This window comes from Clarias gariepinus, chromosome 7 (genome assembly GCF_024256425.1).
Source record: "Clarias gariepinus isolate MV-2021 ecotype Netherlands chromosome 7, CGAR_prim_01v2, whole genome shotgun sequence".
NCBI classification, from domain to species: Eukaryota; Metazoa; Chordata; class Actinopteri; order Siluriformes; family Clariidae; genus Clarias; species Clarias gariepinus.
In genome coordinates, this window is record NC_071106.1 from 28,027,729 (window position 1) to 28,040,551 (window position 12,823).

Below are 12,823 nucleotides of genomic sequence, written 5' to 3' on the forward strand. Positions count from 1 at the left end.
CCAATAAATGCCTCACAATCATGCTGATGTCGCCCAGGCAGAATTTGAGTTTGACGCCCCTCCTCTGTACATTTAGGATAACGTGTAGTTTTGGGTAGCATCTTTCCAGGCCAACATAATTAGCTACACAGACAAGAATTGACTTGTGCTGTAGTGAACTTTCAGACCAACCCTGTAACAGCCAGTCGACAACATTCAGTAATTTAGCACACTAACAGCTTGTTTATAGTGGGTTTTAGATGTACTTTGGTTCAGTTTTCTTTGAGACAGTATGTGTGTGAGCGAACCACAGTAAAGTCACTATCATTACATTCCAGCCCAATCCATCTCAAAAGCCAAACAGAAGCCTTGAAACCTTACTCAAAGGATTTGAGCATTAGAAAAGGGAAGACACATTTTTCTTCGCAAGGGAGCAAGGTCAACATCGTGCAAACACATTTCTTATGTACGGACATAATCCGCTCCATAATGGATAACGCACAGTAGGTATTGCAGTATACGCGGCGCACATCGATCAGCCGTAACATTAAAACCACTGACAGGTGAAGTGAATAATACTGATTATCTCGTTACAACGGCACCTGTCAAATGGTGGGATATGTTAAGCAGCTGGTGAACAGTCAGTTCTTTTAAATTGATGTGTTAAAAGCAGCAAAATGGATTTAAGTATAGGGTAGAGACTGGAGGATCGCTTCTGATGGTGTCTGCTTAGAAAATGTACAGGTAATTGATCTAGATTTGAGGAACAAATCAGTGTAATTATTTCAGTCTGGACTGTGAGAAGCTTAAGGGTCTATTGTTCTCAAAATAGGCATCGAATGATCTTTTTCCTTGACAGCACTGATGACGATTTAAATGAAAATAGGGAATTGTTTGGTTTTGGTGTTTTTGGCAGTAGCAGCCTTCCTGTGGTTTTAAAAGGTCTCTCCTTCCATGGGATTTGGAAATCTACCAGTTTAGTTCGACATCATTTTTGTCTGAGTCGTCTGTTATACAATGCACATGTGATTATTATACCAGCTGCAAATGGATTTAGCATAGAGCAACATACTGAATTTAAGCATTCATTCAATTGATCAAGTTTGAAAAAAATTCACAATACATTTCATTCTTTTAATATAAAATGCCAAAGTGTATACTATGGATGTAATTTGATTCTATCATCTGTATTTGTATCAATACCTCTTTAGTGCTCAGGATAGTTGTATAACCCTGACAAAACGTGTCTTTATGGACTGCACAGGGGCACTGTCTTGCTTTAGTCCCCCTAAGTTCCAGTGAAGGATAATTATAATGCGTCCTATACTATAGTGGGCTTTCCATTTTTATGGCAACTGTTTGGGGAAGACCCGCATATGGGTGTGATGTTTAAGTGTCCATCACGCCCATATGTGCAGCTAACTTCACACAACTACCTCGTAAGTGCTAGGTCATTTTACGGATCGAATAATAAAGAGGCAGCATGAAGACTTCTAAGACGTCTATGACTTGTAAGGTTCCTCATTTTAAACATGATTTCAAAAAAGCATCCTTCTGGATTAGTGAATAATTCTTTTTGAGAGTATAAGACTTAAAAGTCTGAAAATATGTCAGAAACAGCTTAAATACAGTTACGGTACATGGTTGTAGTGTTGAAGAAAATTTCTTTATAATAGATTTCAAAATTTCTTTATAATAAAACATTATTGTTTATATTACTGATGGAAATCCTAACTCAGATTAGGAAGAATTAATTAAGGTATCTTATCTCAGGAAATAAAAAAAATTGAAGTCGTACATGATCGATTTTTATTTGTTACCTAGCACTCAATAATTTACAGATTTAAAGATGTACCTGACATTTAAGAATGTTAATGCCATAGGGCACAACTTTAGATAAAGGCTTAGTTGTACTGCAAAAATAGAAAAGGAAAAAAAAAAAAAAAACACCGGTCTCTATTCATGGAGTTGCCAATTATCACATAACATTGTCACATAATTTTAGTTTTTACACCCATTTAACTAAATGAATACGATAATGTTTTAATTGATGTTGCTAACCAAATTGGTGTTCTGCTCCACAGTTGTTCTGCAAGAAAGTCTTCTGTCTCATACATGTATCTATGAAACAATGAGAACTTAAAAAAAAAACATTTGCTAAATGCTGTAAATGTATTCATTTTTAATTATGGATTGTTTTTCTGTATATAGCTATTATCTTTAAAGAAGGTCTACCTGTAATCATCATGGTTAACAATCACATGTACAATACAAGAATCACATTAACACGACAACCAGGTCAATTAAATAACATTATTATCAATTATATACCAGTAACATGGACACAGGATCATGGGCACCCAAGGCACCAGTCGAGTCCCACAGAAAAGCCAAAGTAGCAGAAATTGCTGAATAAAAGTTCATATTAGCTATGATAGAAAGGTATCAGAACACTCAGTGCATCACAGCTTGCTGCTTATTGGGCTTAGCAGGCAGAGAGTGAAATGTTGTTGATCTGTAGATCTGTTCCTCAGATTCCAAGCCGATGGGGCCCCTAATGTGATGTGCTGGACAAACAAGTCTGATTTGTGGAAGTCTCACCTTGCAACTTACAGCACTTAAAGGATCTGCTAACATCCTGGTGCCAGACACAACAGCACACCTTTGGATGTTTCGTGATGTCATGTCTCGAGGGGCCAGAGCTGTTTTGATGGTAAACCTAGGTGGTTTTAATGTGATGGCTGAACCTTATAGTCCATTTAAAAATACTGTATATGGTGGACATCATTACTTGAAGGATTTGATAGGGACTTCCTTGTGGGATTACGATCTCTTTTTATTTTTTAATTGCTAAAAAGCTTCTGTTTTGAAAGGAATATCAAATTAAATGACTGTGACCTGATTTGAAACCCTATGTTCACACATGAAAGCGTTGATCAGCTAATTATTGTTATCTCGGGCCATTGGATAATGTGTAGAAATCAGAATCGTGAATGATCCCTGAGGGTTTCAGTTATGAAAAACTGAATTATTTCAGCTCCATTGCTTTTCTTCTAATTCTGTTTTGTTAGAAAGATACAGTTGGGTCTAGAGGACCGAGCACATACGGTACATGTCTAACGAGATTTCACCGGATCAGGTGTTTTTAAATGAAAATGACAATTAAATGTAGCATAAGTCCAATGTATGATCATTTTCCAACCCCTTTTTGAGATTTTAATGCTTCATGGTATGTGCAGAGACTCTCATTTTCTTAATTTACTTTGTTAAATACTATATAACGCTATTGCAGGAATGTGTGTGTTTAGTCGGTGAGGGCTGTAATGAATATTGGATGGTGAATATTGTTTAGACGACTCTTTAGTATCAAAACAATTTAAAACCCCCGGTCGCTGTTTTATTTTCCAGCTTTGTCTCATTTCAGTCCCTTTGAAATGCACTTTAAAAATCTTGTAGCGGGAGTAAAGTGCCTCACCAGGGAATAATGGTTTATTATGACAGTTGTGTATTCTCTTTTGTGGCATTTTAGTAAAATAAAAAAAAAATAATAATGAGCAATTTTGAATCTCTGCGGTGAAGAAGACAATAAACTCTGGTATATTTGAAATGTACTGGAAATTACAGAACACCGAAGACACAGCCTATTCAATTATTTTTTTTTAAAGCGAAATATTCAAAGATATTAAATTACCCCTGCTTTAGATGTCATGCTGGATGTAAGATTTTGAAAAACAATAATACAAAAGCTGTGGTAAAGAAAACTCTCATATTTTTTATTTTGATTTTCAAGCTATTTGTAGAAGAACGTTTTGTAACATGGGATGTGCTGCATTGTCCTTTGCCCCTTGCACTAATCTCACTGCTCTAAGTACACACATTTAGACAGACGGTTGGTGACATGGTGCTTTTCAATTTAATATGGGAATATACACTTGCAGAACACTTTATTGGGAATACCTACTCGTAAGCCTACTCGTTCATGCAATTCTTTGAACAGCCAATCAAGTGTCAGCGATACAATAAAATCATGCAGATGCATTCCAGCAGCTTTAGGTAATGTTGGCAGCAACCATTAAAATGGGGGGGAAATAGATGGGCTACAACAGAAGAAAATGACATGGGGGTGTATTTCTGTCAGCCAAGGACTGAAAGCTGAGGCTGCACTAGAGATGGCCTCACCAAAACGAAACAGTTAAACACTCCAAATGTAGCCTGTCTGATAAATCTCGATTTCTGCTAAGGCACACACATGGAAGGGTCGGAATTCCGTTCCATTAGCATAAATACATGGACATTTAAGTATTGCTGTTCGTCCCTTCGTGACCACAATTGAACCACCTACAAATGGCTTATTCTAATGGCTTGACATAAATGGACTCTGAACCTTGGTGGGTTGTGGTACAACGGGAGAGTCACATGTACACCTGAAAAATCTGCAAGAGTTAAGTGTGATTTACATTATGAGAGGTTGCCTTTAAGTGAACATTGACCAGGATATCAAAGGAATGTTCCATGACATGAAGAATTGAAAATGTGGTAAAGTCCTTTCCAGTGTTAGTATCGTACAAGGGTTGTTTGTTGATTGTGCAGAATAACAAAACACAGTTAGGGGAGTAGCACTGTCGCCTTGCACCTCCAGGGTCCGGGTTCGATTCGTGCTTGGTGGGTTTCCTCCAGTTCCCTCCAACAGTCCAAAGATATAGGCTAATTGGCGTTCCCAAATTGCCCGAAGTGTTTGAATGGGTGTGTGTGTGTGTGTGTGTGCCCTGCGATGGATTGCCACCCTGTCTCATGCCCTAAGCTTCAGGAATAGGCTCCAGGCCCACGCCCTGCTGAATACAGGATAAAACGGTATAAAAGATGAGTAAGAATGAGTTATTTATCTAAATAAAAGAAAGATTTTGTATGTACATTGGACGGAATTTGCTCTTTTAACAATATCTTTACGTTTTATACATTGGAGGACCCGAAACCTGTCTCAGAAAAATTTGTCTGTATATCTGTATGTCTGTCCAACCGATTTTGTTGCAGCATCACGCAAACTGGGTGGACAGAATTTAATGAATCGTTGCCAGTGTTTTGGTATTTGCCTAAAGTTAAATCTGTACCAAATAAAATCAAAATGTAAAGCAGAAGAGGCGTTATTATAAGCAGTTTTGTGCCAGATTACCTCACAGCAGTCATCGCTGTGCGATTTTGGGATGAATATACTGTAGCGCTTTTTCCCTTGCGGTAGGTGGGCGTGGCTAAATGCGCTACTCAACACCCCCGATCAAGTTTACCGTAAATACCATGAGTACGCGGAAGACACAGAAATGACCGTAATGCTCCTACAAAGCGCCCCAAATCTCAACAAACACAAACAAACGTACAACACAGCATGGCTTACTCCGAGAAAAGGTTTGTCACTTTAGAAAACTGAATCAAATGGACAGATAATTGTGTGTTTATTCTGCCCAGGGGAAGTTTAAAACCAGTTTGTCTCATATGTTCCGAAACCGTGGTGCTAATTAAAGGAAAAGTTTGTAGCGCCACTATGTGATAAAACACGGGTTGTTAAAGCAAAGATATCTGCAGCAGTCCGAGGTGATGCTGTGCATAATGCTTGGCATAAACAAGGTGTAAGCCATTCAACCTTACAATATTTCTTTTGTATTAATAAGTTAGACAGAGAGTTCTGCTGTACAGAAAGACAGGCAGACGTGCGTGGGCTTCAACCTGAAATTATAGTATCACTGATTACATTAAAGCTGATCAGCTCATTTTTAACTTTAAAGTCAACCAAAAAATGTATACACACTTCAGGAAACTTAAAAATAAAAAATATAAATAAAATATATACTATAAAATAATACTTAATTTGTTGCTATGTATTATATATTGATATATATGTTAATAATATAATAATATTATTAATATTATATAAATATTATAATAATATTATACAATATTATTAATATAATATTAACAATATCATAATATTTTATATATATATAATATATATTATTGTTATGTCTTTCTTTTCCTGAAGTATGTATACATTTCTCTGGGTACTAATGCTATATAATCCCTCATTACTACATTAATTTCTCTATATAACCCCCCTGCCACACTAGTATACCTATCCCAGTATTTCACTAGCGCTTGAATACCATCAAAGTAGAATTTTTTTTCAGTATGCCGGAGCCAGGACTTCCTGGTTCATGTCTGAAATGCTGGCCTCCAAGGAACTCCTTTAATTGCCCCAGCATGTGGCAATCCCCAGGAGTGAGGTCAGGACTGTATGGATGATTTGGCAATAGCTTGCAGTCGAGTTCCTGTATCGTGCAAGTGGTGATAGTAAATGATTATGTGTACTATTCACACAGACGGATGCGTCGGTGACAAGTTATCCGCCAGTTTTCAGGGATCAGTCCTTCCACTCAATGAGTGTTCACGATTCGTTTGCACAATTCAAATGTTTTACTGCAGCTAAGAGTCTCATCACCATATGAGCTTGAAGTCTTATGTAAATGTCAGTCAGTTTCACGCCTTCATTCACGGGAAATTTCATCGCAAATCCCGATTTGCTTTAAACGCCCCTTGTAATTGTAGTAAAGTGCTCAGTGAGTGTAGTACAGTATGTTATTGAGCAGAGCCTCTTACTTTCACCAAGAGATTATTTTTTATCTACCATAAGCCGGTTAGTGCTTACACAGAGTTTACTTCATTGTGTCTGTCCTATTTAAAATTTCCTTTTTATTATTTATACCATTTAATATATTTTTTTTCTTGAACCAACCATAAGAGACAGATTATAATTTTTTTTTCCTTTACCCTTCTAACATATTCATTCACCATCTACTTCACAGTCTTTAAAATGTTAGCAGTAGTGCCTGGTCCTCAATATATTCATTGCTCTTTAGTAACCACTTTATCCTGATTTGGTTCTTGGTGGATCTGGAGTTTATCCAAGAAACCTGGATCTGAGACTGAAATACACTCCAGATGGAATGCCAGTGATACTTTGGATGGCATGTGCAATGCGCACACACACCTAGAGCCAATTTAGCATAGCCAATCCACCTGCTGGCATGTTTTGAGAGGTGGGAGGAAACTGGAGAACCTGAAGAAAACCCATGTGAGCACAGGAAGATCATAGGAAATGCTGCGCAGCCAGTAATCTCAGCTCAAGATCGAAACCAGGGACTCTGAAGCTGTCAGAAGGCAATGCTCCATGCTGAGCCAATGCATGTAAAACAGAAGAATGATGTGTACATTAGAAAACTGTTATGGGAAACGTCAATATGTAACTGTGTGGATGAGTTACTGTATATGATGTTGCAAGGAACTGAGCAGGATGTACATAAATCTCATTTTAAAATCTCGCTTTAGATTTTTCACACAGCCAAGCACCCTATCTGTGTGAGCTTTACTTAATAAATTTGTGCATAATAAGGCTGAACTTTGGGATTTTTTAAATCAGTGTTTATGATCAAGTAAAGACACCTGAGTGTATGTCTGGGAACGGTGTGTTACAAGGAATTCTAATGATTGCTGTGCGCATTAATCGAGAGCAGTTTATACAAAATACAGTTCTGAGCTTTCTGGATGTGAATGCAGCAATATTGGGTTCCCAGGGTGATGTTTTGTTGTTGTTGTTGTGTGTGTGTGTGCGTGAGTGTGCACTAGTGAGAGTGAGAAAATAAAGCTTTTGTTCTCACTGAAACCCTGGACAACAATTGTTTAAAGCCCTTGAGAGCTGTGGAAGCGAGGGATGTGGAAACTGTAATAAAACTCTTTCCCCCATTGCTTCTCTCCACTGGGTGTGAGTGTATATGAGTGTGTGTGTAAGTGTGTTAGAGGAAAAATCTGCTTCAGGCTCAGATAAGCTTTTCTCTAGTGTCCAATCTGCGAAAAGAGGAATGGCTTGGACACATAAACATGTCCTCGTCTCGCTCCCTTGTTGCCTGGAGACCTGGACGAGCTTTAAAAGAAAGGGGTCATAAAAGAAAAGTGTTGTGTGGATGTGTGTGGTTTGTGTTTGGATTCACCACCAGCAGTGCTACAACTGGTGACTGCTGCTTTTGTTCTTTGAGGACTTTTCCTCTGACTGTTTCTTAGAACTGCACTTAGCGTTGTGAGAATTTTAAGGAGTTTGTATTCCCACCTGCCCAACACTCAACTTTTTTGCGCTTCATCGCTAAAGATCCTTGCGAGAAGCTTTCATGTCCTGGAACCACTCCACACAAAGAGTGATAGGTAGGGGATTTTTTTTTCCTAGTCTTCTTATGTCACTTCATTGATTTCTATTGATGCCTCTCTTCAAACGAGGTGTATTAAATATTAAAATTTAGATTTACTTTGCCAGTAGCGGATTTTTGTTTAGAATTCTAGTAAACAAAATAAATCATTTGGTTACTATTTATTAGTGCCTTTAGAGTTACTTTATATGGCATTAGTGCCTTTAGAGTTACTTTATATGGCCTTTATATGGTTTTATGACGCTGATGCTATGGTGATGTTGGTTGTGTAATCTTATACAACAATGCTTTAAAAAAAAACCTGTTCTTCTAGCCCTCTTTTGTTGTTTTTCTAGTCTCCATTACTAACAGACTTATGAATTGGGTATGTCACTGTATTAGTATTTTCCAGCTCTTTTATTGATTTCATTTGACCTTTAATACTACGAAATGGTATTACAGCTGTAAACGTTGCTTTGAAGTGTCCTGTGAAAAATTAGCAAAACACTTTGGTTGCCGGTATGAAAATCCACTTCACCCTTTTGAATAATCCCAGTGATCACAAATAATGGATGGATTTTATGGTCATGTTTGCCACAATTAAATTTTCCATTAAGTTTTTTTTTAGATAAATCATTATGTATATATCATTATGTATAATGGAAGCATCTAGGCTTGCAGGAAAAGAAACATTTTAACAAACTTGCCAGTGATATTTTAATTTATAGTTGCCTGAATATAAGACTTTTGTCATGGTGAAGTGAATAAGGCTTTCTTTCTTTCTCTCTTTCATATTTTAAGCTAATGAGACTTGATAAGACTACACTTTCAAAAAATGATGGAGATTAAATCAGACATATCAGAAAGTGTTATGGACCCCGTCTATTGGCATCTTGTTTAGAAAAAAAAAAAATAGAAATAGTTTTTCTAATTATTTAGAAAAAAAAAACCCTTCTGATTACAGGGTCCAGGTTTGATTCCCGTCTGATTTCGGATTGGGTTCTGTGTGCATGGAGTTTGTATGCTCTCCCTGCTTTTGGTGGATTTCCTTCGGGTATTCCAATTTCCTCCCACAGTCCGAATACATGCAGGTTAGGCTAATTGTCATTCCCGAATTGCCCATAGTGTGTATGTGTATGCCCGGGTGAGATTGGCACTCTGTCCTCATTGACCACCTCATTATCCCAAGTCTCCTGGGATAGTCTCCAGGCCCCCCGCGACCCTGTATACAGGATAAAGTGATATACTGTAGATTATATATATATATTGGAACTCCTTCATTTTTAATTAAACTTGCTTCTAAAAAATTTTTGTTCTAAATGTTCCATAAATTCTGACAGTGTCTCTTTGGGATCTTTGGGAAAGTTTTGCAGGTTAGTTGTCCTCTATTTTAGAAAAAGATAAACCTACATATATCCCCAGTATTATCTGTACTCGGAGATGACTCTTTAAACCCTCTTCACAAGAAACTACTACTGGCTGGCTTAAAAAAAGGGTTCTCAAATTCCATATTAAGCCTTTTCCTTAAGGAGTTAGTCTTTTTAAGTCTCTTTGCAGATAATCTTTAGCTGGAAAGGCTACTCCCAGGCTGCCTGATGCAAAAGTTACAGCTGTGGAATTTTTGTCTGAAGTTACTAATTTTATAGTGTGCATATTTTTATGTTTTTTTCCCCCGTATTTATTGTTATTTTTCATAAAATATGTGTTAATAATTTATAGGGATTCTAACATTAGTTAAAGCATTTTAGCAGTATCGATTTATAAACTCTCACCTTGGTGTTGTATCTCAGTCTAATCTGATGCTACGCAGTAGAGTCAGTCTCTTTGTGAACTTTGCCATTTTCCCCCAAAGGAGTTGCACGCTTATGTCCTCTAGGTCTTGATTGACAGTTGAAACCATGGAAACAGTGAGGGAGGTGGAGATGCTTGAGAGTCGACTGAGCATAGAGGACTTCATCAAGATGCAGAGTTTGTTTCAGGTAAGATCAGTGAGCTTTAGAGGGGAAGATGAGACAGTGTTTTAGTGTGAGCGCGCCTGTGTGTGCGCGTATGTGTGCGTGTGTGTAATTTAGGATGTGTGTTTCTGAGTGAGTGAGCAAGCTTGGATTATAAAGTTAGGGAGTTCATGATCTTTTAATGTTAATTTAAATTTTTTTTTACATTTTACGTTTAAAACATTTTTTTGGTATAAAACACACTTCATTAATATGCAGGTAAAAAAATTACACCAAGGAGGTGTTCCTCATGAGTCTCTAAGAGGCTGTTTGGAAATGAAAAAGTTGAAAGGAATACAAAAATACATTAAATGAAGTAATCCTTGGAAAAGAAAAATAATAGGATACTTTTATATAAATGTGCATTGTTCGATTTATAGCTAATAACTTGTAATTTTCAGAAAATTATTTATTTATTTATTTATATTTCATTAATTTATTCGTAAATTAAAGACAAATTGCATTCAATTAATTACAGTACCCAGTCATGCAATGATAACAAAAAAAGTATTTAGTAACTATTTGCATCAACATTATGCTATATGGTAAGAATTATGTTTAAGCATATACTGTACATGAAAACCTCACAATCAAGTTTCATTTTTAGTTACATGGTGTCACATGAGAGCACCTTATAAAGATGTGAAATAAAAAGAATGTTTTGTTTCTAGGCTGTTTTGATAAAATACAGAAGGCTAAGAACAAATTCCATTTAAAATCCACCACTTTCTGAACTTCTGCACTTGGCAAAACGCTGACAACAATAACAGTAATTAGCAGTAACAATATTTAAATTGAGGCAACATGGTGGAACAGAAGGAAGTTTTATTGCCTCACAGCTTCAGTGTCTCGGGTTCTGAACTCAGATTATTGTTTTGCATGTATTCCCTAAGTAAATAACAACCTTCCAAGCAGAAACAATGTTCTTCGACATCCGGTGTTCATATCCATTGGAGCTATTCTTATGTTTCAATACTCCAGTTGCATTATCAGACCTACTTAGACCATTTTATTTGAATTCCAGTCATCTAGCGGCTCTGGTGATTCAGTGTCCATGCAGCGGGAGGAGTTTATAGACCAGTTTTACTCCACGATTGGCCGTGGCTCACGGGAGGAATATGAGCGTTTATTTGACAGTGTGGATGTATCCAGGGAGGGCTGGGTGGACTGGCATCGCCTAGCATCCTACCTTCTAGTGGGACTTTCAGAGAAACAGGAGCAAGCAACAATGTCTGCAAAGCCACGTTGGTGCCCACCTCGCATTCTAACTGCTCCTCACAAAGGGCACATCCAGAGCCTGGTACACCTGGGTACTGGTTGCTATCTGAGTGTGAGTAAAGAGGGCAGGATTGCTGTGTGGGATGAGAATTTAATGCTGCTCAGGAGCCACAAGCTTCACAATGATTCTGTCAAACCTAAAGATCTATGGGTTACAGATATGGTGGTGCTACCCAATGTCAACAAGGTAAATACTTAGAAAGTTATATATTACCTATATGCTGCATTTTTAATAGACTATTTTGCTATTACATTGCAAAGTCTTGTTCCAGCATTGACCACCTGATTACTTGTTAGCCTCCGGTAAAATATAAATAGTTAAGGACCAAGTATCTTCTTTCTCATTCCTCTTGTTAACTACCAGGGATGCTGACACCTGTGAGTGAAAAATATACATCGCTATAAAAACCTCATCAAAAGTATAAAGATCCCTAAGGCATGCATATCTATAAATTCACCTGCCCACTTGATCACACCCAGGTGCACCCAATCATCTATTAGCACCATCCTTCTCTTTGTCTCCTCCTGTCATTCATTGGCAACTTGACAGCATTTTTAACTTAAGTTTTTACTTACCTCTGCCCTATGTACTATAATAATAACAACAACAATAATAATAATACTAATATATTGATATACTAATTAATATACTAATATTAATAATAATATACTTAATATTAATATACTAATATACTGATGAAAAGTTCTCAGACCCTTTCATGTTTTCCACATTTTGTTATGTTTCGCACTCATCTTTGAAATGGATTGAAATTAATTTTTTTTCCAACTCCAATCAGGTTGTAGAACCATCTCAAGGACCATTGATAGGAATAGCATACTCCAGAGCTGAATTGCAAGTGTCATAACAAAGGATTCGAATACTTATGTAAATTAAATGATTAAGTCTTTATTTTTTTAATAAATTAACACAACACTCTAAACACTTGTTTTCCCTTTGCCATTGTAGAGTAGCGTGTCTCAAAACTGCATAAGCTTTATTAATGAGAAATTAAAACTGATTTACAATCTATGCATTAGAAAAGTTTTAGAATAGGTATTGTAAAAGAGCCAGTGCTTTTTCTTTCTTTTTTTCCGATTTGTGTCCATTTTATGCCCACTATGTACAGGATAATTAGAAAATGAAGAATCCTGTTCTGATTAATAGCAGCTCTGCTTATTACCTCTACACATGGTGGCTCAGTGGTAAAGGCTCAAGCTGATGAAAAGGTCATGGGCTCAGTGCTCAGTACCACCAAGCTGCCACTGCTGGGCCCTTGAGCAATGACCTTATCCCTGTCTGCTCCGAAGGTGCAGTTCTGACTTATCTGTTCTTAGGTTGATCCTGTGCTC

At 37.1% G+C, this 12,823-nt stretch overlaps 1 protein-coding gene across 1 annotated transcript in view; it reads left to right on the top strand.

Annotated features, from left to right (window-relative positions):
- Positions 1-8,133: 8,133 nt before the first annotated feature.
- LOC128527545 (WD repeat-containing protein 49-like) overlaps positions 8,134-12,823 on the top strand; it is a 46,799-nt gene continuing 42,109 nt past the window's right edge. The window contains exons 1-3 of the mRNA XM_053499977.1: positions 8,134-8,220; positions 10,054-10,180; positions 11,220-11,660. Coding sequence (XP_053355952.1) covers positions 10,100-10,180; positions 11,220-11,660 — 522 coding nt within the window. The 5' untranslated portion in view covers positions 8,134-8,220; positions 10,054-10,099. The remainder of the gene's footprint in view (positions 8,221-10,053; positions 10,181-11,219; positions 11,661-12,823) is intronic.